General features: G+C 39.9%; 1 protein-coding gene across 1 annotated transcript in view; it reads left to right on the top strand.

The window, feature by feature from the left end:
• Positions 1 to 24,636, top strand: part of TOPAZ1 (testis and ovary specific PAZ domain containing 1) — a 192,580-nt gene that overhangs the window by 52,722 nt on the left and 115,222 nt on the right. The window contains 3 exon segments of the mRNA XM_034663557.1: positions 7,512 to 7,821; positions 7,823 to 7,878; positions 8,300 to 10,766. Coding sequence (XP_034519448.1) covers positions 7,512 to 7,821; positions 7,823 to 7,878; positions 8,300 to 10,766 — 2,833 coding nt within the window.

Genomic DNA, 24,636 nt, shown 5'->3' on the forward strand with positions numbered 1-24,636 from the left:
CCCCGCCAGTAAAGTCGTTGCTTCTATCGATTGTCACTTTCTGTTCTGTATCACTCTTGGGGCCTTTTTACCTTTATAGAATCCCCCTTAATTTCTCCTGTAGGGCTGGTTTCGTGGTTACGAAATTGGTCAATGACTGGCAATTCTGGAAGGTCTTTATTTTTCCATCAATTCTGAATGACAGCCTTGCTGGATGAAGGATCCTTGGCTGCATGTTTTTCTTTGAAAGAGCTTTAAAAATGCCCCCCCCACCCTTTCTCTCATTCCAGGTCTGTGTAGACAGGTCTGACGTAATTCTGATACTTTGCCTTGGTACGTGAGAAATTTCTTTGCCCTGGCCGCTTTCAATACTGTATGCTTGGATCTAATATTTGTGAATTGCACTATGACCCGACATGGCATAGGTTTGTCATGGTTGAGCTTGGGAGGGTTCCTCTCTGCCTCTTGGACACGAATGTTTGTTTCCCTTGCTAGATTAGGGAAGTTTTCAGCTACAATTCGTTCAAGTTTCTCTTCTAGACCTCTGTTTTTCTCCACCCCCTCGTGGATGCTGATGATTCTGACATTGGAATGTTTCATTGAATCAGTAATCTCCCATAACCTACATTCTTGAGTGTGGATTTTTTTAAGTCCAGATTCTATTTTAGCTTTCTCTTCTACTATCCCATCCTCCAATTCACTGATACGTTCTTTTGCCTCATTCACCCTGGCCATCAGAGCCTCTAGTTTGACTGCATTTGGCTTATAGAATTTTTAATTTCTGCCAGATTCGCTCTCATTTCTGCCCTTAGTGATTGTATATTCTCATTAACATTTTCATTAATACTTTTTCAAGTCTACACATCATCTTGACCATTGTTACTCTGAACTGCATTTCTGATAATTTGGTTATACCCATATCCATTAGTTCTGTGGCAGAGGCCACAGACTCATTGTCTTTTCTTTGCTGGGGGGGACTTCTCCTTCTTGTCATTCTGATGAAGAGAGTTTGCAGGGTTTTACAGAGCCCAAATTATTGACCAGGACCCAGGCCGTGCGCCCTTGTTTTATAGGGATCTTAAGGATGTGGGCTTCTTGATTTTTTGCCTGCCTTCTGGGGGAGGGGCCTGCCACGCCGATACTCAGGCAACCCTGTTTGGGTAAAGTCCCCGTGTCCCCTGTGAGGGGGGATGGGGATGGGCACACTGTGAGCCAGTATTTCCAGGCTTTTGTTCTCTGATGGCTTTCCCTGGCAGTTTGCTCTGCCTCTTCTGAGAGTCAGAGCAGCAGTGGCCAAATATCAGCCTCTGTCTCAGAACAGAGGAATCGTGGACCATTCTCCACTGATGTTCTGGCCAGTTTAACTCTCTTTCTGTTGGTGCTGCTCAACCCTGCAGCGTCCCGGGATGTGCACCCCACACCCGGAGTCCCAGCCCTCACTTCCAGGGCCGGCACGTCTCTGTCCTTCGTGTTTCTAACATCGCCAGCTGCCAGCCAACAGCTGCCAGCCATCCCCGTGCACTCCAGAGTTCCTGGTCTCAGTCTGGTTCCAATGAGCATACCGGAGCTCTGTTTCAGTCAGGCGGCGCGCTTTCCCTGGCTCACAGTCTCAGTCTGCTCTCTCATGGTTGCCAGTCCGCGAGTCCGCCTGCTCCCCCGTGCAGGTGGCTACCGCTTCCCAGTGCCCGAATGCGTCAGCTCCTTCCCCCTTCTGTTTATCTTCCGATATCTGTGTGCAGTTTCATGGCTCACCACTTCCTACCTCAATACTCATCACTGGAGATGTTCATTTGTTGAGATCCAGATGTATCTTCCTGCGTCTCAGGCTGATTCCATGGATGTTCAGGCTGGTGTGGTACCTATCCAACTCGACTCAGGGGACTGGCTGAAGAAGGGGTCCCCTACTCCTCCACCATCTTAACTCCCAATCTGATTCACAACACTTTTAAATTACTTAGTTTCCCTTGCCTCTCAGTGGTAAAATGAAGAGCTTAGACTAGACAGCTTCTAAGGTCTTGTTCTCCTCACAGATTTCCATTGTTTTCCATTTTGGACTTATTACATTGAGTGATTGAGTTCTTCTGACTCAGTGACACAATCAAAGGCTCTTATGATCAAACAGCATAGAAAGGGAGGAAAGAGTCGTGACTCATCCTTGGTTGCTCTGGATCTGAAGACCTGTAGTGGGTAGAGAGTTAATTGAGATTCCCAAATCTTGACTTTAATATCTGAAGTAAGATATTTGGCCTTTGATTTTTTTTTGCTAGAGGTAAAATAGGAACACTGATTTAAAAAAAAAAANCAATGTTCATAGCTGCATTGTCCACAATAGCCAAATCATGGAAGGAGCCGAGATGCCCTTCAACAGATGACTGGATTAAGAAGCTGTGGTCCATATATACAATGGAATATTACTCAGCTATCAGAAAGAACGAGTTCTCAACATTTGCTGCAACATGGACGGCACTGGAGGAGATAATGCTAAGTGAAATAAGTCAAGCAGAGAAAGACAATTATCCTATGGTTTCTCTCATCTATGAAACATAAGAACTAGGAAGATCGGTAGGGGGAGAAAGGGATAAAGAAAGAGGGGGTAATCAGAAGGGGGAATGAAGCATGAGAGACTATGGACTATGAGAAACAAACTGCGGGCTTCAGAGGGGAGGGGGTTGGGGGAATGTGGTAGACTGGTGATGGGTAGTAAGGAGGGCACATATTGCATGGTGCACTGGGTGTTATACCCAACTAATGAATCTTCGAATTTTACATCAGAAACCAGGGATGTACTGTATGGTGACTAACATAATATAATAAAAAACATTAAAAAAATTTAAAAGTTTCCAATATGTTGTTCTTTTCTGAACACCAGATTGATTGTGTGATATTCCTGGACAGAAGATTTACAATCTAAAAGTGAATAAGAAACTAACCCTGGAGAAAATATTGGAAAAACTTAGGAGAAAGAAAAATGACCATTTCTTGGGAGAACACCACAATGTTATTTAGCCATTCATTTTAAGATGGTGAAGGAACATTTCCTGACACTGTGTCAGAACAGAAGTCTTTCCTTTCATCCCTGTTGCTCTTTCCACCCTAACCCTTACTTACTGGGGAATGTGGGTGGGAGATTTCTTACCAGTAACAGTAAATTAAGTATTTTAAACAGAGAAGTGTAATGCAATAGATGGGCTGAATGAGTGGAGAAAATGAACAGGGTTTCATGGCTCCCAGAGGTTCATAACAATAGAAAGCCACTGCCACCCCTTGAAGCAAAGAGACCTCAAGGTACCTGGTGGAAGTTGCATCACAGTGAGCCTGACCAGCAAGAGATGGTGTCTCAAAGGAGTTGCAGCTAGTGTCTGATAGGCGATCTAAAGAAATGTATCCCTTCTCCATTCTCCTACCACAATGTCCTCCATTGGCCAAATCTCACCCAAATCCAACTGACCAAGGGGAATGGAAAACACAGACTGCCGGGACTGGCCCCTGTGATTCAGAGCAGGAAGAGAAAGGGTATGGAAATGCTCTGAGTGCAAACTGGCCAAGGATGGGCATGATACAGAGTATAAGTAATACTGTCAAAGCTGATAAATATTAGCAATAGAGAGGTTTGGTAATCTTCTGGATGTTTGCAGAAGTAGACCATGGATCTGTAGGACTGGCTTCATGGGCATATGATCTGTGTTACACAGGCCCCACAAATTATGTAGCCAGTCCTGTGCATTAATAATCTACAGCTGTAGTTGTGGAATATAGAGAATGTGGCTGTGTTGTCATCTTTCCAGGATAGAGACTCAAAGGACATTGAAGAAGCAGTGACCCTGAAGTTGACTTTGAGGGCTGAACAGTAGTGTCAGTCAGGATCCAGGGACAAGGGTAAAGGGTTAATAGAAAAAGGGAAGGGACTAGAAGAGAAGGGACGCCCAGACTCTCTCAGAGGGCTAACTCTTTGTGTACTGAGATGCAACCCAATAGGTATGGGTAAATATTCTACTCCATCTTCTGAACTCCCAAGTGTGTGAGATCTGCCACTAGGAAGGTTGAATCTTTTTTGGCAAACAGCTGTACCTGCCCTTTCCAGACATTACCAAGCTCAATAGAAAGATTATGATAATCATGTCACAGAAGAGAACAGTAGATCCATGAAAACTTGTATAAACACACTTAATCTCCTCAGGTTTTCTGTGAAAGCAGTTTGGTATGAAGAATTTGAAATCTGTAATAAAGATTAGAATTTTCTTATTCAGAACACTCAGTGTGCTTGATTTTGCAATTTCCTATGCTACTAAGCTCTTCCCATTCTTCCTTTATGCATTGCTCAAGTTATGGGTCATAAAAGTTTTAAAATTCTTAGGCCTATAGCTGTATTTAAGATCATCTGTTTTTATTCAGACCAAAGAGGCTGGACTCTTGAATTTTTAATTTTTATTTTACTAAGATATTATTAACAATGTTTATTTTGTAGGTAGTAAATGTCAGAATTATATAGTCTCTTTTTTGATATCCTGAGGTTTTTACTTAACAAATCTACTTAATGTTTAATAAAAAGACAGATTAACAAGAGAAAAACAGTTAATGCAAACAGTGTGCATCATGCAGGAAAAACCTCAACAAAGGGTAACTCAAAGTTGTGTCTTAGAACTCTGGCCTATAAGGCGCTATCATCTTCAACAAACAATAAATTTGTTTAGAAGTGACTGGACAAAGGAAAGTTGTTTTAGGCTTCCTAGTGGCAAACTGCCGGAAGATTAATATATGGGAAGAAACTAATCGAGTAAGGTTTATTTGCAGATTGCTCTAATGCCATCTCTATGCTGATAAAAGTCTAGAGTTGTCTCCAGTAAAGCAGAATTTATATCCTGCCTTTAGGCAGAAAGGGTGGAGAGGTAGAGAGAGTTTTTCCTATATTTGCACCTCCCTGTCATCAGCTCAAAACAATGTTTATGTCGAGGAGTCATATTTTGGGGTGACATATTTGGTTTCCTTCAGGAGACACTTTATTTCACTTTCAGATGAGAAAATTGAGGCACAAAAGTAATGAATGTGTAGCTTGAAATCCCTAAAATAGCTTTTTCTATTCTGTAATTCTTAAACTAGTTTCCCTTTGCTGGGGGTTTTTCACAAGCAGAAAGAAACAAGAGAAGTTTCTAGATCCTCTACACCTCCCTTACCTAAGTTCTATTTTATAGAAGTTCCTAAGAATACTCCTCTTAAACTGCTCATCCAAACTGCCACAGTACTCTGTGCATCATCCTTTAATGTCCACACACTTTGTGTTAAAAAATTACCAAATTTTCTTAAAACATACAAAATGCAAAGACTAATAGAAGGTATCTGCCCTGAAAGAGATACACAAATAAAGAGCTAAAGGCAATGTGTTAGCAGGCAGGCAGGAATACCTGACACTCCTTGCCCCCAACACACATACCCGTGCGCGTGCGTGCACACACACACACATGTGTAAGGAGAAAGGTAGCAGGGAAGCTTCCTTGAGAGATGATTTTCACACTGAATCTTGAAGGGGAATATGTAGTTCACCCAGAGAAAAGCAAAAAAGAATTTCTAGGACCAGCATGTAGAGGGGCACAGGCATGACAGAGCATACAAAGTGCAGGAGATGTGTAATATTAGAAGATAGTTTTCCCCCAAAAAAGATTATGTCATGACTTTCATAGAGATGTCAAAATGAACATGTGTTAATGACTTTCTCTCATCAGACAGATTTTATAAATAACAGTTCAAATGGTAAGTCCAAAGAACAGACACATTTATAGATTAGGAATATTGAAGAGAATGTGCAAATTGAGGCAAAACTGGCTTCTTCCACCAGTGAGAGGGGAAGTCAACTAAACATCTATAAGACAGAATTTGCATGTTTACAGAACCTTCTTTTGTATTGCTACCATTTATTTAAAACTTAGAGTTGTAAGATAGCTCCCATAGATTCAGAATCAGAAAATGCAGAAGGGTGGCTCCTTCACATACTTTTCCACTGAAGCTCAACTTTCCCCTACAGTGACAGTAAGAGACAAAATTTGTTGAATATTCAGTGGCCACGTCAAAGAGAGCCACAAATACCACACTGAAGAGTTTGGACTTTTTCTGCTAGTTTTAGTCTCTGAGTAAACGAGGTTCATGAAGGGCCAAGCTGGGAAATGCCAGAATCTCCTTTCATGGGAGGGATGGGGCAAGACCCAGCAGCAGGTGGAAGCTTCACTGGAATACTACAAATATCACCAGCTAGACCCAAAACCTGACCTAACTGCCCAGCTACTTGTACTCACTGAACTTTGTCCCACATTTTTCCTTAAGCTCTTTTTTTCCAGCTTATCTCTTAACTCAGGCAAACGAAAGTGAAAGCTCCCTGGAGCAATAGCAACTGACCCAGCCAACCCAGACCACCCAGACCAGTTTGAACTTAACCTGACTCAAGCTTGCACAGATGGACCATGGAGTGACCTGTAGAACGATCGCTGACTACTTTTGTCTCATTATAATACTAAAATCTCCACTCAAGGAGGAGCCTGAGCCTCGTTTACATAACATACAATGTATGTATAGGCACGTTTCCTTAAGGCACATGCATGATCCTATGCCTGCCTCTACATACAATAAAAAGGCTTCTCTCACTAAATATTCATCCTAACCCTAAATAAAAGGAACCCATCCACCCCTGCTAGGGAGTCACGGCTTTGGAAGCTGTTCCCATGATCTCCTTATTTGCTGCAAATGAAGTTTACTTTGTGCCACAACTCCATCTGGTGCCATTTCTGAATCACCAAAGAGCAAATTCAAGGTTGGTCCGGTTACAGAAGGACAGAGCCGTGAATACAATTTAGGAGGTTGATGCAGTTGATCACTCAAATTCTGAGAGCTAGAACAAACTGATAGCAAAGGGGAGAGTGGCTGGCAAATACAGAAAGTAGAATCAAGCAGATGCATTGAATGTGGCTGAGGGGGATGACGTGGAAAGAAGCTGTCTCTGACGGTTTCTGGATTCCCGGCTTAGGTAATTGAGCGGGGGCACATTCACCAACACAGGAGGAACAAGCTTGTGAGGAAAGATAAGCTCAGTTTTGCACCTCTAGAGCTTGAGGTGCCTATAGGATATGTGGGTAAAGATATCGAGAAGGCTGATGGAAAGGGACCCCAGGAGGCTTGGGATGGTTAGAAGCCACTGGCCGGCAGTTCTCTCTGCAAGCGGCCAAGTGGGAAGGGCAGCAGGTGAGAGAAAGAGCCCTGAAAGGTTGCAGGAGGCTCTGGCCAAGAAAGGCGTCACGGGCCACAGTCGCAAGCAGTGAAACCCTTAACCTAGGGTTGCACGGGCTCGGGGCCCTTCCGCCTGTTGGGCTCCGCCCAGCCTGCCCAGGCCACCCACGCACAGACCCCACTTCCGCTTCCGGCTGAGCCAGACGCCAGACGGCGCGGAGCCCGCTGAGGCTGGCGGGTGCTTGCCGGCAGGAGCAGCCTTCGCGCGGCGGGTGGGCTCCTGTGAGCGGGTGCGGCGGGCCTCGGAGGGCCTCTGCGGGCAGGGTGGGCCGCCCGGGGCGGGCGGCGTCCGCTGCCCTCGGGCCCCGCGGCGGCCCACGGGCGTGAAGGCAACGCGCGAGGCCTGAGGAAGCGAGGCCGGCGGCCAGGGCCAGGCGAAGCGGGAGGCTGCGGCCTTGAGGCCGGGGGACACGAGGAGAGCAGGCAAAAGAGGAGAATGGTGGCCCGGGCGTCTGGGAGAGAAGAGGTGGAAAGTGACAAGTCGGGTGAGGCGTCCGGGGCTGGGGAGGCTGCCCTGAGCCGGCGACAGGAGGATCCGGGGGGCCAAGCGGGCCCTTCGGACCCATCAGATCCTTTTAGAAGCAGCGAAGGAGGCGGAGCTCCCCTTGCAGTTGGGAAGACTGTAAGAAAGCGCTCAGGGGTCGCTCCCATTTTAGCATGTGCACCTCAGGCTGTCCCATCGTTGTTTCACACTAGTGTTTAACTTGAATTTGCGTGGGCTTTACCAATGCATGTGTTTGACCAGGAGAGGGGGAAGAACAGGAATTCTCTTAGAGGGTGTTTGCCCTATTCGGAGCCCTTGTGATCCGTTTTGGCGTGTGTGAAGTGATACTGATGCTAGAGGTTATTCAGTTGCCTTGGAATTTATGCAGGTTTGTATGTAGTTCCTTAACAGAAATTAGGTCTTTCATTTAAAAGCAGTTGTATATTCCCATACAGCTATTCAGGGAAATAAAAATAGATGGTTTCACTTTTTTTTTTTTTTTAAGTAGTATTGCTTTTTCCTCCTCAATGTAAAATCTTTTCTGGTATGTTTTGTTGTTTTGATCAGCCAAGGAAAAAAGAAAAGTTACTGAAGCCTCAAGTGATGATCCACAGCCAGGGACTGACCTGGTAAGAAAGGAATCATTAACCAGTTTGGAATCTTTCCAAACAGTAGAGTGCAGTGAATTTTAAAGTATGGCTTTCTTGCAGTCTTTGGGTAAGGAAGGTTTGGTAGAAGGTATTAAAAGAAGAATTTGAATTAAAAAACTTAAAAGCTTAGAAAGCCCACCTCTCAAAATAACTGAAAATAAGGCTACACGAAATATTAAGGTTGAATTCCAAGATGAACTGTACAAGAATACTCCAAAATATTCTTGTAACAGCTTGTCACCTGGAGTAGAAAGTAATTCCATTTTAAAATTACATGATTGCAATTGTTTCCCCCATTCCAAGGGTTGTAATGATGACAATAACCTTTCATATAAACCTGATGGTGGATGTATGCATGTACCAGAAAATTCCTCAAAGTTAAAGAAAGAAAACTTTAGGAGTCTTGCAAATAAGAGTGACACAAATAATACTCCTCAGCTTTTACAAATGGAAGAAAACTTAATGGGAGTAAATAAGTTATTGCTTGAACAAACTGATTTATGCCAAAGTAAAAGTAATGGCTTGTTTTCCTGCCTTCAGAATGAAAAAAATAAATACTCTGTAGAGGAAGGCAATGTTGGAAGAAAACCCAGGAAAAGGATGAAGGTGTCTGAAAAAGGAGATGAAATAATTATTGAGATGAACTTCTTGAATGTGTATAGCAAGTCTGAGTTGGTGTTACAAGAAAACCAAACAGGTGCTGAGGGTAAAGGAGCAGAGACTTTAGAGGCTAAAAAAAGTCCTTTAAAAGTTCTGAGAAAAATAAACCACAATACACTCTCCTCAATGGATCATTTATTAAGTGTTCCAGAAACAGCAGGAAAAAAAACAAGTCCTGGACATCATGTAAATCCTGTGTTTCAGAAAATCCTTGAGCCGCTTTCAGAAGAAGAAACAAAAAATGCTTCAGAGCCCTTAGGATTTAAAAGCATGGAGCCAGAAGAGTATTTTAAGTCGATGCAAAACTCAGTAGTGAAATTACCTAGTGATTGTCATCTTATTGAAAAGAGATCTTCAAGGGAAGACTTGAGAAATGAAGCTGAAGAATCAAAGTTAGGCTGTCACAGAACAATACCGATGACTGGTAAAAGAACTTGGCCTTGCTATTCCTGTGCTAGAATATCTGCCCAGTGTTGGAAAAAGTCTTCCTTGCCAGATTCAAATAACTTTCTTCCTGGGTCTCGGGAAAGTTTTAGGCAAGATGATTTTCTTAAACACCAAACAAATCAAACTCTCTTAACTGATTCTAAATTATCATTACAAAGTACCATAACAGAAACAAACAGTGAATCTTCAAGTAAAGAAAAATTGGATTCTAATTTAAATTGTTTGTCTTCAGTCTCTACAGTAGAACCTACTTTAATGATTGTGAAGGAACCCATAATTGATAATAAAAAGATGAAGTCAGAGGAACCAAGCAGAAGCGGGTCAGAGGTAGTTGCTAATACTACTGAAGATACTCTGCCAACTAACGTGCCTCAGAACTTAACAGGAAGTAAAAAAAAGGATAGAGGGAATTTAACAAAATTTAATTTGACAGTGGCTTCGCAGGATGGCCAGGAAGCAAATAACTCTATAGGCAAAGCTATTCATCGAAAAACATGCATTGCTAAGCAAACCCTTGTGGTTCCAGACTTGGTTAAAATACTGAACACAGGAAGGCTGACTAATTTTAAAATTCCGTTACTGAAGAATAAAACAGAAAAAAGAAAAGAAATAAATGCCAGGTCATCAGAGAGAGAAGTGTGTAGTCCCCTAGAACTTCTTGACAATTTATCTGGAGCAGAGGTAAGACAAAATAGGAATAAAGAAAATGTCTCTACAGTAACTTCAATATCTCAGTCTTTGAGAATACAAAACAGTGTAACTCCAGTGCAAGCTAATTCTGACTCATGCAGCTGCAAGAATTCCTGTAGTATTTCTTCAAACTTTTTAAAGCAAGGTAATGATAATAAACCATCCAACCACATCTCTGAACCAGGCAATATTTTTTCAAATAAGGAAGCTGTTTCTCTCACAGTTGAAAGAAATACTTTTTCTTGTGATCTTGGGTATATAGAGAAAACTCCTGCTTTCTGCGCTAATGAACAAGAAACATTCAAACCAGTTTCCTCTGACGTTAGTGGTAGAGAAATGACTAAGAACTTTTCAGAAATTAAAATGGGGTTTCCAGATATTCTTAAAGCATATGAAGATGATGTCCTCTTAATTGATGTCATTCAAGATGACCCAGACCTCTTTGGGGTCTCCAATGAAGGGGAGCTCTCATTTACTTCAGAGTTCCCTGTGATAAAGCAAGAACACGATGTTGCCGAAGAGTACCAATCAACAGACTCTAAACACATGGAACTTCCAGAAAAAAAAGAACAAAGCGATGACTTGAGGTATGCATATTCAAGTATGACGTTTGGTGCAGATTATTGTTGGAGGTTTCAAAAGCACTTTCTGCTCTTAAGTATTACTAATTTATTCAGTGATCGTTGAAGCTCCATTATTTTTTTAAAACCATTTATTTACTAAATGTAATATAGCACATTACTGCTGAGACCTGGACATGTCATTATGCTAAACTTAGTCAAAACAATTACATGTATCTTGGAAATTATAATGGGGCAGATTAGCTGTTCAGAAGTTAAAAAGATGGTTTGCAAAGTGACTGTTAAAAGTACTAACATTGCTTCTTTCAAAAGTAAATTTATTTTCCTATTTTCTGTAATTATTACAAATATGCAGGTATACTTTTATTTCAGCCAAGTTACTTATTAAGAGCTATATATTTTAACCCATCTTCTGTGGCTTCCTTCTTAGATAAAAAATCAATTTTTTTAAGGAACATAGAAGCCTTAGAAAAGTTTATTTGACTTATTTAGGACTTGAGAGTAGAATCAAAAGTTAAACCAGTTTTCAGAGGAAAATAGCATTTTCTCATGGTTCTACATTTTAAGGTGATCATTCTAAATGATGATTTAGCCCCCCAAAAGGGCAGTTTTACCTGAGGCAACTTTAAAATGGAACCAGGTAGTAACCTTCATGCTCAGGAATTTGATCTATTCTGGTTGGTCCAAATTTTATATTCTGTCATATTTTATGAAACTTTCATGATTCTTTAAGCTCTAATTTATATGTTACAATACTTGAATAAAGGAATGTTTTGTGATTAGACTCAAAAGAAAACATGAAAACATTTTCTGCTAAGATTCACTGCTACATGACTTAAGTCTCTCTGGTATTTATAAATTTTATTTAGTTACTTTTGTGATATCATATTCTTCTTGATGTTCTTAGTGTTTCAAGAACTTGTTACTTATCACCAAATAGAATACTTTCTATCTGCCAAATGGAGGTCTAAGAGCTATATTTATTTTTAGTGATATAATGAGATAGGATTGGTAATCTGTGCATTTTGAAGATGGAAAAAATAAAGATGACAAGTTGCGCTTGTCTAGGATCACACTGCTAATAACATAATCTGTATTTAATTTAGGCTTATCTTATTTTAGAATTAGTGCTTAAGGGAAAAAAAAATTAGTGGTTACGAACTTGACCTTTATAGTCTTTATAGTTTTCTAATCTTCTCCTTGCCACCAATCAGCTCTGAGACCTTTTAGGCAAATTATTTAACCTTATCTGTAAAAAGGGAAGTTACTTGCCTCTAGCTCATGCAGGTTAAATCAAAGAATGGATTTTGGTTTTAGCATGGCACTGGGTGAGGAGGAAGGATTCAATAGAAGGCAGTTACCTAATGTGATTTTAACTCTTGTTATACCGTGCTTCCTCTGAGGAATACAAAGGGAAATTAGAGCAAGTCTTGTATTTAAGAGCAAACATCTCTATTAGCTAACAAGATGTTGACAAAAAGCTATCACCAAAGGTAGAAAGAGGAAACTGTGAATTGGGCAGGAAATTTGTTTTCTGTTCTTTTCTTTTAGTATAATGGCTGATTTTGAAAGTGATACATGTTCATTATATGTTCATTATATGTTCATTACATTAGTCTATAAAAGGGGGAATCCTACCACCCCAAATAACAAATTAACTGCTAGCAATTTGTATTCATTTAGGCATATAGGTAAATATAATTTTAGAACAATTGTATCATGCCATTTTTTAGTAAAGCATTTATTAACTCTTACTTGAGGGGAGGGGGACTAAAACAAACCTAAAGGGATTGCTGAAACAATATACTTCTCTATCACAAGAAATTAGTTTCTAAATATCTCTCAACTTAATAAGAAAAATTATTTAAAAGTTTGAATTTTATCATGACTTTTAAAAATTTTGTTCTAAGTTCAGACAGCAGCATTTGCTTTCCTGACATGAAAGATGAACACAAAAGGATACTTTGGCTTTTTCTGCCAGTCTTGCCTCCAACTTTTTTGTTTAAAAACAAAAAAAAAGTTTTATATTGTTAAGCCTTGTGTCATTAACATTCTCTTCAGTAATCTGAATTCCCAAAGACTTTTACTCTTAGTTATTATTTAAATTGATTCAGTCCCTACTGCCAATTCTTTTACTTTCTTATGATATTGACTATTTAGTTGGCTAGATTTCAGAGTAATTTCTTTTTTCAAGAAAAATTCATGATGGCTCTGTTCTTTAAGATCTTGAAAACATACGAATGTTGTCTAAGAGCAAATTGGGTATCAAATTTTCAATTTACATTTTTCCTCTTTACAACTATATAATCATTCCTACCTGCTTTCTGGCTTTGAGTGTTGTAGAAAAGTCTGAAGCCAAACTAATTCTCTGTCACCCCTCTAAACTGCTGCCACCGCTTCTGCCGTTATCATCTTCTTTTCCTTCTCCCTCTTCCTCTTCTGCTCTCAGTTGTTTCTCCTGGACAAGGTGAAACATTTTGATTTGCAGTATCAAATTTACTTCAGGTGATTTTTCTGATTGTCTTTGAACTTCATTTCTCTTTATTGCAAAAAACACCAATTATACTTTTATTGACTCCTTTTCTTTCATATCTGCTTCTGAAATTTTGGTTTTCAAGTAAACTTGGGTGAAAATTTCCTCAGTAGTTATTTTAAATATTTTCTGCAATAGAAATACCAGTTTTATAATCATCCACAGTGCTGGGATAAACTTAAGAAGGAAAAATTGAGGTATGATAACCAGAGGGTTTGCTGATAGTTGTGCAGAACGTTGTTAATGATTCTAGAACTAAATGAAGTTTAAAATATAATTTCAAGTTTCAGATCTCTCCCTTTTATCAACCAGTTGCTAGTTCATATACTACTTTTTCCTCATGCTAAGACAGTAAGAGGTTAAAGCCTCTTAGACTTGAGTTTGCATTTTACAGGAACAGAAATTAAAGATGGGAGGGTTAGGTCCAGATACTGTCAGAAGCTCTGGACTGCTTCTTTTGTTAAAACAGGTAGACAAACCTAAGTTAATTCAATTGTCGGGGAAAGTGTTCTCAGACCTGGTTAGGGAGAATTTGTAAGATGTTTAAGTTATGTTAGAATCCTTATTCATTGTTGATCTCTATAGTGGATAAAGCCCATATTAAAATCCAAATTATTAGAATCATATTGGCACTAACTCACTAACACTTGAACTGATGAGCTTGGCAGTGTATAATTTGTGAAATGGGTAAAATTTTTGAAGTAGCCTGTAAATACAGTTGGAGGTCTGAGAATGTAATAGTGCTGGACTTAGAAAATAAGATTATCTTCAATCACAACATTATTATATCCTAAAATTTAAGTTGGCTGATGCTATACAGTGGATCATTGAGATTTTAAGACTCTGCCAAGTATTCAAGGGAATTACTATGTAGCCACGAAGGAAAAATCAATGTGTCTGAAACAAAAATATGCAAACTGAAGTACCAAGAATACTAGTAGTTTAGAAAAAAGGGATGAAAAGGCATCTTGGGAAAGTCAAAATTTCTACTGATTCTTGAAGTTTGGATTGATTTAGATTTAACAAAGGGGAAGAAGGAAAAATGTTTGGTAGGGGGAAGAAACATGAAGAAAAGGTGGGCAGAATATAAAGGTAGATATGAATATGGCTGTGTAGGGCAGATAATGAAGCATTTCCTGACTCTTTCAGAGCTAGGAGCCTTTTCTTTTCCATAGTACCTTTTGCTACCCCGCTTATGGCACTGATTTTATGATAGTATAATTTGCATCTCTCTCATCTGTTAAATTCTTGGACTTCTTGAGGGGAGGAAATGTCCATGTCTCATTTACCTTTGGAAGCCCAATCTGTCATACTTTGAAGGAAGGGAGAGAATTAAACTTTTAATTTCTATTATAGTAGGCTATTCCTCAGGCATCTAGATTTGAATATATGTAAGTGGAGACAGTGAATCCTTTCTTTCTAAAGTAGGGTGTTGCCAGATTAAGAATGTTGGAAAGTTGGGCATCAGAATTTGAACTCACCGGATCAATTATACCATCTTTGCAAATTGGATTTAAATCCATAAGGAACATTGTGTGTTCTGGAGCTGGTAATAATAAACACAAACTTACAGAGGGAAAAATGCCTAGCACCAAGGTCATTCAGATACTCAAAGGTCATTCTTTCTCTCCCTTATATGTTTAGACTCTGCATCGTGTCTTTCAGGATGCTTACCTTGCTCCATTCTCCCTTTCCACTAAATATCTGAGACATTTTATAGTGCAAAATTTTACACTCAATTGTCAAAACTGATATTTAGTGTCTACCCTACGCTAGATACGCCATTTATATTATTTTATTTAGTAAAATAATTCTGAGGTTGAAACTGACCCTGTCTTTTTATTTTAACTTTTTTGAGTATAGTTGACATACAATATTATATTAGTTTCAGGTATACAGCACAGTGACTCAACATCTCTACACCCTATGCTGTGCTTACCACAAGTGTAGCTACCATCTGTCACCATACAACACCATTATAATATCATTGACTATTTCCTATGCTGTGCCTTTTATTCCCATGACTTATTCATTCCATAACTAGAAGCCTATATCTCTTGCTCTCCGTCACGCACTTGTCCCATTCCCCTACCCCCCTTCCTTCTGCAACTCTCAGTTTATTCTCTATAGGTTTGATTCTGCTTTTTGTTTATTCATTTGTTTTTTAGATTACACATATGAGTGAAATCATGTAGTATTTGTCTTTCTCTGTCTGACTGATTTCACTTAACATAATACCCTGTAAGTCCATCCATGTCGTTCCAGTAGCATGATCATCTCTTTTTAGTGCTGTGTAATATTTGTGTGTGTGTGTGTGTGTGTGTGTGTGTGTGTGTGTGTGTATGTATCACATCTTCCTTAGCCATTCATCTATCAGTGGATACTTTGGTTGCTTCCATATCTTGCCTAATGTAAATAATGCTGCAGTAAACAGAGGTGCATTTATTGTGTTTACATTTTCTTTCAGTAGTAGCATTATTGGATCATACGGTAGTTTTATTTTTAATTTTTTGAGGAACCTTCATACTGTTTTCCACTGAGGCTGTACCAATTTGTATTCTCACCAATAGTGCACAAGGGTTCCTTTTTCTCCACATCGTCACCAGCAGTTGTTATTAGTTGTGTTTTTTATTTTAACCATTCTGGTAGGTGTAAACTGATCTCTCATTGTGGTTTTGATTTACATTTATCTGATGATTAGTGATATTGAGCATCGTTTCATGTGTCCATTGGACATCTGTGTGTCTTTGGAAAAATGTCTGTTCAGTTCCTCCAAAACTAGGTCTCTTTAAAATTGAATCAAAGTGTTTAACTTTCCAAAGGATACACAGCTAGTAAGTTAGTAAGGGCTGAGATCTGAACCCGTGGTAACTTGCTCTGAAGTTTGTCTCCCTAGCCTAAAACCATGCTGGGAGACTGGCAGTTTGGTTATTTCTATGGCTTTAATTTGATTATTCTACAGATTGCCACAGAACATTAATTAACTTTTGATCTCTTTTCTTTCTCATCTCTTCCTCTTTAAAGTGGCAGGTGGAACAGTATGAAGTGTCATTCTGATATTTACTTTTTTCTCTATTGTTTTTGATTTTGTTTTTTTTTAATATATTTTTTATTATATTATGTTAGTTACCATACAGTACATCCCTGGTTTCTGATGTAAAGTTCGATGATTCATTAGTTGCGTATGACACCCAGTGCACCATGCAATACGTACCTTCCTTACAACCCATCAAGGCCTATCCCATTCCCCCACCCCCTCCCCTCTGAATCCCTCTGTTTGGTTCTCAGAGTCCATAGTCTCCCATGCTTCACTCCCCCCTCTGATTAACCCCCCTTTCTTTATCCTTTTCTTCTCCTACCGATCTTCCTAGTTATGTTCCATAGATGAGAGAAACCATATGATAATTGTTTTTCTCTGCTTGATGTTTTCACTTAGCATTATCTCCTCCAGTGCCGTCCATGTTGCAGCAAATGTTGAGAACTCATTCTTTCTGGATAGCTGAGTAATATTCCATTGTATATATGGACCACAACTTCTTAATCCAGTCATCTGTTGAAGGGCATCTCGGCTCCTTCCATGATTTGGCTATTGTGGACAATGCAGCTATGAACATTGGGGTGCATATGTGCATATGGCCCTTCTCTTCACTACGTCTGTATCTTTGGGGTAAATACCCAGTCAGTAGTGCAATGGCTGGCTCAATTTTTAACTTTTTAAGGGACCTCTAACTGTTTCCAGAGTGCACCAAAAATGTAGGAGGGATCCCCTTTCTNTTCCCACCAACAATGTAGGAGGGATCCCCTTTCTCCACATCCTCTCCAGCAATTGCTGTTTCCTGCCTTGTTGATTTTTGCCATTCTAACTGGCATAAGGTGGTATCTCTGTGTGATTTTGATTTTAATTTCCCTGATGGCTAACGATTTTGAACATTTTTTCATGTGTCTGTTAGCCATTTGTATGTCCTCATTGGAAAAGTGTCTGTTCATATCTTCTGCCCATTTTATGATTTGTTTATTTGTTTGTGTATTGAATTTGAGAAGTTCTTTGTAGATCTTGGATACCAGTCTTTTATCTGTAGTGTCATTTGCAAATATATTCTCCCATTCCGTGGGCTGCCTCTTAGTTTTTTTGACTGTTTCCTTGGCTGTGCAGAAGCTTTTTATCTTGATGAAGTCCCACAAGTTCATTTTATCTTTTGTTTCTCTTGCCTTTGGAGATGTGTCATGAAAAAGGTTGCTCTGGCCGATGTCATAGAAGTTGTTGCCTATGTTCTCCTCTAGAATTTTGATGGATTCCTGTCTCACATTGAGGTCTTTCATCCATTTGGAGTTTATTTTTGTGTATGGTGTGAGAGAGTGGTCAAGTTTCATTCTTTTGCATGTAGCTGTCCAATTTTCCCAGCACCATTTATTGAAGAGACTTTTTTCCACTGGATGTTTTTTCCTGCTTTGTCAAATATTAGTTGCTCAAAGAGCCGAGGGTCCATTTCTGGGATCTCTATTCTGTTCCATTGGTCTATGTGTCTGTTTTTGTGCCAGTACCATGCTGTCTTTGTGATCACAGCTTTGTAGTACAGCTCGAAATCCGGCATTGTGATGCCCCCAGCTTTGTATTTCCTTTTCAATAATTCATTGGCAATTGGGGCATTTTCTGGTTCCATATAATTTTAAGGACTATTTCTTCCAGTTCTTTGAAAAATGCCTTTGGTATTTTGATCGGGATAGCACTGAAAGTGTAGATTGCTCTGGGTAGCATAGACATTTTAACTATATTAATTCTTCCGATCCATGAGCATGGAATATTTTTCCATCTTTTTGTGTCTTCTTCAATGTCTTTCAAGAGTGATTTGTAGTTTCTAGAATATAGGTCCTTTACGTCTCTGGTTAAGTTAATTCCAAGGTAACATATGATTTTTGGTGCTGTGGTTAATGGGATGGATTCCCTTATCTCTTTATTCAGTCTCATTATTCTTGTATAGAAATGCATCTGATTTCTGAGCATTGATTTTGTACCCCGCACATTACTGAATTGCTCTATAACTTCTGCTAGTTTGGGAGTGGATTCTTTTGGGTTTTCCATATAGAGTATTATGTCATCTGCGAAGAGAGACATTTTGACTTCTTCTTTGCCGAGATGGTTTTTATGAGATTGAGGAATGTACCCTCTATCCCTACACTCTGAAGGGTTTTAATCAGGAAAGGATGCTGTATCATGTCAAATGCTTTTTCTGCATCTATCAAGAGGATCATATGATTTTTGGCTTTTTTCTTGGTGATAAAGTCTATGACACTGATTGATTTGTGAGGTTTTTATGAGATTGAGGAATGTACCCTCTATCCCTACACTCTGAAGGGTTTTAATCAGGAAAGGATGCTGTATCATGTCAAATGCTTTTTCTGCATCTATCAAGAGGATCATATGATTTTTGGCTTTTTTCTTGGTGATAAAGTCTATGACACTGATTGATTTGTGAATGTTGATCCACCCTTGCATCCCAGGGATGAATCCCACTTGGTCATGATGGATAATCGTTTCAATGTACTGTTGGATCCTATTAGCTAGGATCTTGTGGAGAATTTTGGCATCATATTCATTAGGGAAATCGGTCTGTATTTCTCCTTTTTGATGGGGTCTTTGTCTGGTTTGGGGATCAAGGTAATATTGGCCTCATAGAATGAGTTTGGTAGCTTTCCTTCTGTTTCTATTTTTTGAAATAGCTTTAGGAGAATAGGTATTATTTCTTCTTTGAATGTTTGGTAGAATTCCCCGGGGAATCCATCAGGCCCTGGACTCTTGTTTTTGGGGAGGTTTTTGATCACTGCTTCAATCTCTTCATAATTAATCGGTCTGTTTAAAAAATCAATTTCTTCCTGCTTCAGTCTTGGTAGTTTAAAGGTCTCCAGGAAGGCATCCATTTCTTCCAGGTAGTTTAATTTATTGGCATAAAGCTGTGATAAAAGTTTCTAAAGAACCTTCCTATTTCAATGGTGTTGGTTGTTACCTCTCCCTTTTCATTCACAATTTTATTATTTTGGTTCCTTTCTCTATTCTTTTGAATAAGTCTTGCCAGTGGCTTATCAATCTTATTGATTCTCTCAAAGAACCAGCTTCTAGTTCTGTTGATCTGCTCTACTGTGCCCCTGCTTTCTAATTCATTGATCTCTCCTCTAATCTTGATCAATTGCTTTCTCACGCATGGATTAGGCCTTTTCCTCTGTTGCTGTCCCAGCTTTTTGAGATGAGAATATAAAAACTGCATTTTAGATTTTTCTATTCTTTGGAGTGAGGCTAGGATGGCTATGTATTTCCCCCTTAGGACTGCCTTTGCAGTATCCCATAGGTTTTGGACCGTTGTGTTTTCATTCTCATTGGTCTCCCTAAATTGTTTAAATTGATTTTTCATTTCCTGGTTTATCAAATCATTCTTGAGCAGGATGGTTCTTAGTTTCCAAGTGTTTGAGTTTCTTCCAAATTTTTCCTTGTGGTTGAGTTCCAATTTCAAAGCGTTTTGGTCTGAGAATATGCAGGGAATAATTTCAGTCTTTTGGTATCGGTCGAGACCTGTTTTGTGACCCAGAACATGGTCTATTCTTGAGAATGTTCCATGGGCATTAGAATAGAATGACTATTTTTGGTTCTGGGGTGTAGTGTTCTATATATATCTATGAGGTCCAACTTGTCAAGTATGGCATTCAAAGCTCTTGTTTCTTTGTCGATTTTCTGCTTAGGTGTTCTGTCTATTTCTGATAGTGGGGTGTTGAGGTCCCCTACTTTTAACATATTTTTATCTATATGTTTCTTTATTGTGGTTAAGAGTTGGCTTGTGTATCTTGCTGCTCCCCTGTTGGGGGCATATATATTTACAATTGTCATATCCACTTGTTGGATACATCCTTTAAGAATAATATAGTGTCCTTCTGTATCTCTAACTACAGTGTTTAGTTTAAAGTCCAATATGTCTGATATGAGAATTGCTACCCTAGCTTTCTTTTGAGGTCCGTTGGCATGAAAAATGGTTTTCCATCCCTTTACTTTCAGTCTGGATGTATCTTTAGATTCAGGATGAGTCTCTTGTAGACAGCAAATGGATGGGTTATGTCTTTTCATCCAATCTGCCACCCTGTGGCGTTACATAGGAGCATTCAGGCCATTCACATTGAGAGTGATTATTGAAAGATATGATTTTAATGATGTCATGTTGCCTGTAAAGTCTTTGTTTCTATAGATTGTAAATTTCTGATCTGTATCAGTCTTGGGGCCTTTTTACTTTTATAGAACTCTCCCTTAATATCTGCTGTAGGGCTGGTTTTGTGGTTATAAAATTGGTCAGTGTCTGGCGATTCTGGAAGGTCTTTATTTCTCCATCAATTCTGAATGACAGCCTTGCTGGATAAAGGATCCTTGGCTGCATGTTTTTCTCTGAAAGAGCTTTAAAAATGCCCTGCCAACCCTTTCTCATTCCAGGTGTGTGTAGACAGGTCTGATGTAAATCTGATATTTTTGCCTTTGTACATGAGAAATTTTTTCACCCTGGCCGCTCTCAATACTGTTTCCTTGGATCTAATATTTGCGAATGGCACTATGATGTGACATGGCATAGATTTTTCGTGGTTGAATTTAGGAGGAGCCCTCTCTGCCTCTTGGACACGAATGCTTGTTTCTTTTGCTAGATTAGGGAAGTTTTCAGCTACAATTTGTTCAAATATCTCTTCTAGACTACTTTCTTTCTCCACCCCCTCGTGGATGCCGATGATTCTGACATTGGAACGTTTCATTGAGTCAGTAATCGCCCGTAACCTACATTCTTGAGTTTGGAATTTTTTGAGCCAAGTTTCTGTTTTCGCTTTCTCTTCTACCATCCCATCCTCCAATTCGCTAATTCGTTCTTCTTCCTCATTTACCCTGGCTGTCAGAGCATCTAGTTTTGACTGCATTTGATTCATAGCATTTTTAATTTCTGCCAGATTTACTCTTATTTCCACCCTTAGAGTTTCTATATTCTCATTAATATTTTCATTAATATTTTTTTCAAGTCTACACATCATCTTGACCATTGTTACTCTGAACTCCATTTCTAATAATTTGGTTATATCCATATCCATCAGTTCTGTGGCAGAGGCCACAGACTCATTGTCTTTTCTTTGCTGGGGGGCATTTCTCCTTCTCGTTATTCTGATGAGGAGAGGTTGCGGAGTTGTCCAGAGCCCAGATTATTGACCTGGACCGAGGCAGTGTGCCACCTGTTTTTTTTTTTTTTAAAGATTTTATTTATTTATTCTACAGAGATAGAGACAGCCAGTGAGAGAGGGAACACAAGCAGGGGGAGTGGGAGAGGAAGAAGCAGGCTCATAGCGGAGGAGCCTGATGTGGGGCTCGATCCCATAACACCGGGATCATGCCCTGAGCCGAAGGCAGATGCTTAACCGCTGTGCCACTCAGGCGCCCCGTGCCACCTGTTTTATATGGACCTTAGGGATGTGGGCTTCTTGATTTTTCAGCCTGCCTTCTGGGGGAGGGACCTGCCGCAGTGATATTCAGGCAACCCTGTTTGGGTAGAGTCTCCTTATCCCCTGCGATGGGGCCTGGGGATGGGCACAATGTAAGCTGTTATTTCCGGGCTTTTGTTCTCTGGTGGCTTTCCCTGGTGGTTTTCTGTGGCTCTTCTGAGAGTCAGAGCAGCAGTGGCTGTGCCCTAGCCTCTGTCTCAGAACAGACATTGCAGTCCGCTCTCTGCTGTGCTCTCTTGGCCTCTTTAACTCTGTTTCTGTTGGTGCTGCTAAAAACCCTGCAGCGTCCCGGGTTGTGCGCCCCACAGCCGCTCTCCCAGCCCTCACTCCCAGAGCCTGCACGTCTCTGTCCTTGTTTCTAACACCGCCAGCCACCCTCGGTTCCTGCACGTGCTCTTGAGCTCTCTGTTTCAGTCTGGTTGCACACACGCTCCCGAGCTCCCGTTATCAGTCCGGTTCCATTGAGCACTCCAGAGCTCCAGTTTTCAGTCTGGACGCACATGCGTTCCCAGGATCACAGTCTCAGTATGCTCTCTTGTGGGTGCTGGTCCGCGATTCCGGCCCGGTCCCCAGTGCAGGTGGCTACCACTTCCCGGTGCCCGATCGCAGAGGCTCCTTCCCACTTCCATTTATCTTCTGATATCTGTGCACGGATTCACGGTTTCCCGCTTTGTACCTGAATACTCAGCACTGAAGATGTTCATTTGTAGAGATCCAGATGTATCTTCCTGAGTCTCAGGCTGATTCCATGGGTTTTCATGATGGTCTGGTACATATCCAGCATGACTCAGGGGAGCAGCTGAAAAAGGGGACCCCTACTCCTCCACCATCTTAATTCCTGCTCAACAAGCAGCTCACTGTTTTCACAGTATGTCATATACTTGAATCCTTTTGTATATGTTTCTTTTTTTTTTTAAGATTTTTATTTATTTGAGGGAGAGCATGAGCGGGTGGGAGGGGGGTGGGGCAGAGGAAGAGGGGGAAGCAGACTCCTCACTGAGTAGGGAGCCAGATGCAGGGCTCAGTCCCAGGCCCCTGGGATCATGACCTGAGCTGAAGGCAGACGCTTAACTGACTGACCCTCACAGCCACCCCTGCATGTTTCTTTACATGGAAGTCCCTTTCTTTTTATTCAGTTATCCTTCAAATCTCATCTAAGTTGTTATTCTAGGAATTTGTTCCAATAGTTCTCTTGACACGTATCTCAGTGTATTATGTCTGTTTGTACGTGAGCCTTCCTTATACTGGGAGTTCATAGACAGAGGAGAGGCGTCTTCATTTGAGTCTCTCTAGTGTCCGGCCGGGAAGATGTTAGGTGCTGAGTATATGGAGATTAACTAAATACATATGGGCCTTGTCCTTACTGAGCTTTTGGTCTACCAAGAGAGGCAGATGATTAAGCAAGTACAATCAAATATGATGGGAGAAGTGCAAGATGTTAAAAGCCCTCTGGTCAAAATGACATTTAAGATGAAAACTAATGGATTAATAGAAATTAGCCAATTGGTGAAGAAAGTAAATAGAATTTTGTCATAGAAGAAATAGCCAATATAAAGGCCCACAGAGAAAGGCATGTCATAACTGAGAAACAGAAATAACGTCCCATGGCTTAGGGTTCATATGGAAAGAGATAACACTACAAAATGTGCAGAAATCTCGGTCATTAAGGGCCTTTCAAGTAGGACGACCATAGAATTTATCTTCAGAACTGCAAAACTTTTCAGAGTGAAATGAGCTTTTAATAAGGTATGCTGGGACAATAGACATAAACAGACCATACTAGATAAACTAGAAGTCATGGTGAGTTTGAACTTAGGTATTAAAGAGCATATAGGGATTCACCAAAGGACTTTTAAATAAACCAGATTTACATTTTAAAAATCATTATAGCTCTGGTGTGGAGAATAAATTGGTAGGGAGCTATTGTAATAATTAGGCCAAAGGACATGATGACTTCAAACAGAAATGGGAGTATATTTGAGAGAGATTTAGGACATGAAGATTGATTAATCTGATTGATTAATCAGAGATAGGAGTTAAGAATGATACCTGGTTTCTCTCTTATTTCAAAGAAAGGCATTATAATTCTCTGATATGAAGGGGCAGGATTAGGAATGTCAGATTTAGACATGTTGAGTTGGAGAGAACTTTGAAATACTAAAATGGAGATATTTAGGAGACAGTCTAAAAGAGGGAAAGAATTAGGGGAGGATATTTGCATATTACAATCTTTTATATTATTATTTTCTCATTCTTTATATATTTCTGATTGTTTCTAGGTTTTATGTCAGGGAGCAAATACTTCATGTTTTCCAAAGACTTTATAAGGAATGATGTATATAAAATGTTTTATTTGGTTTTTCTCTTTCATGAGTAGGAAGTAATCCTGAACCAATGAGCAGTCGTAGAGCTAATAAAAGTAATTTATTAAATGAAAAAAAATGGTGGGATTATGGGTGTTTATTATATTTTATTGAGTACTTTTATATATTTCTAGTTTTTTAAAAATGGAATCATGTTTGGCCGTGTGTTTTTGAGTGGCTCCTATAGATGTAGTTTTCATTTGTTGAGCCAATGCTATTGGGTTTTTTGTTTTGTTTTGTTTTAGATTTTATTTGTTTATTTGTCAGTGAGAGAGAGAAAGGATAAGCAGGCTGGCAGAGGGAGAAGCAAGCTCCCTGCTGAGCAAGGAGCCCAATGCGGGACTCGATCCCGGGATCCTGGGAACATGACCCGAGCCAAAGGCAGATGCTTAACTGACTGAACCACCCAGGTGTCCCTATGCTATTGGCTTTAAAAACATTTTATCTCATATAATCCTCATAGTAACTTCAT

This window comes from Ailuropoda melanoleuca, chromosome 6, assembly GCF_002007445.2.
Source record: "Ailuropoda melanoleuca isolate Jingjing chromosome 6, ASM200744v2, whole genome shotgun sequence".
NCBI lineage: Eukaryota > Metazoa > Chordata > Mammalia > Carnivora > Ursidae > Ailuropoda > Ailuropoda melanoleuca.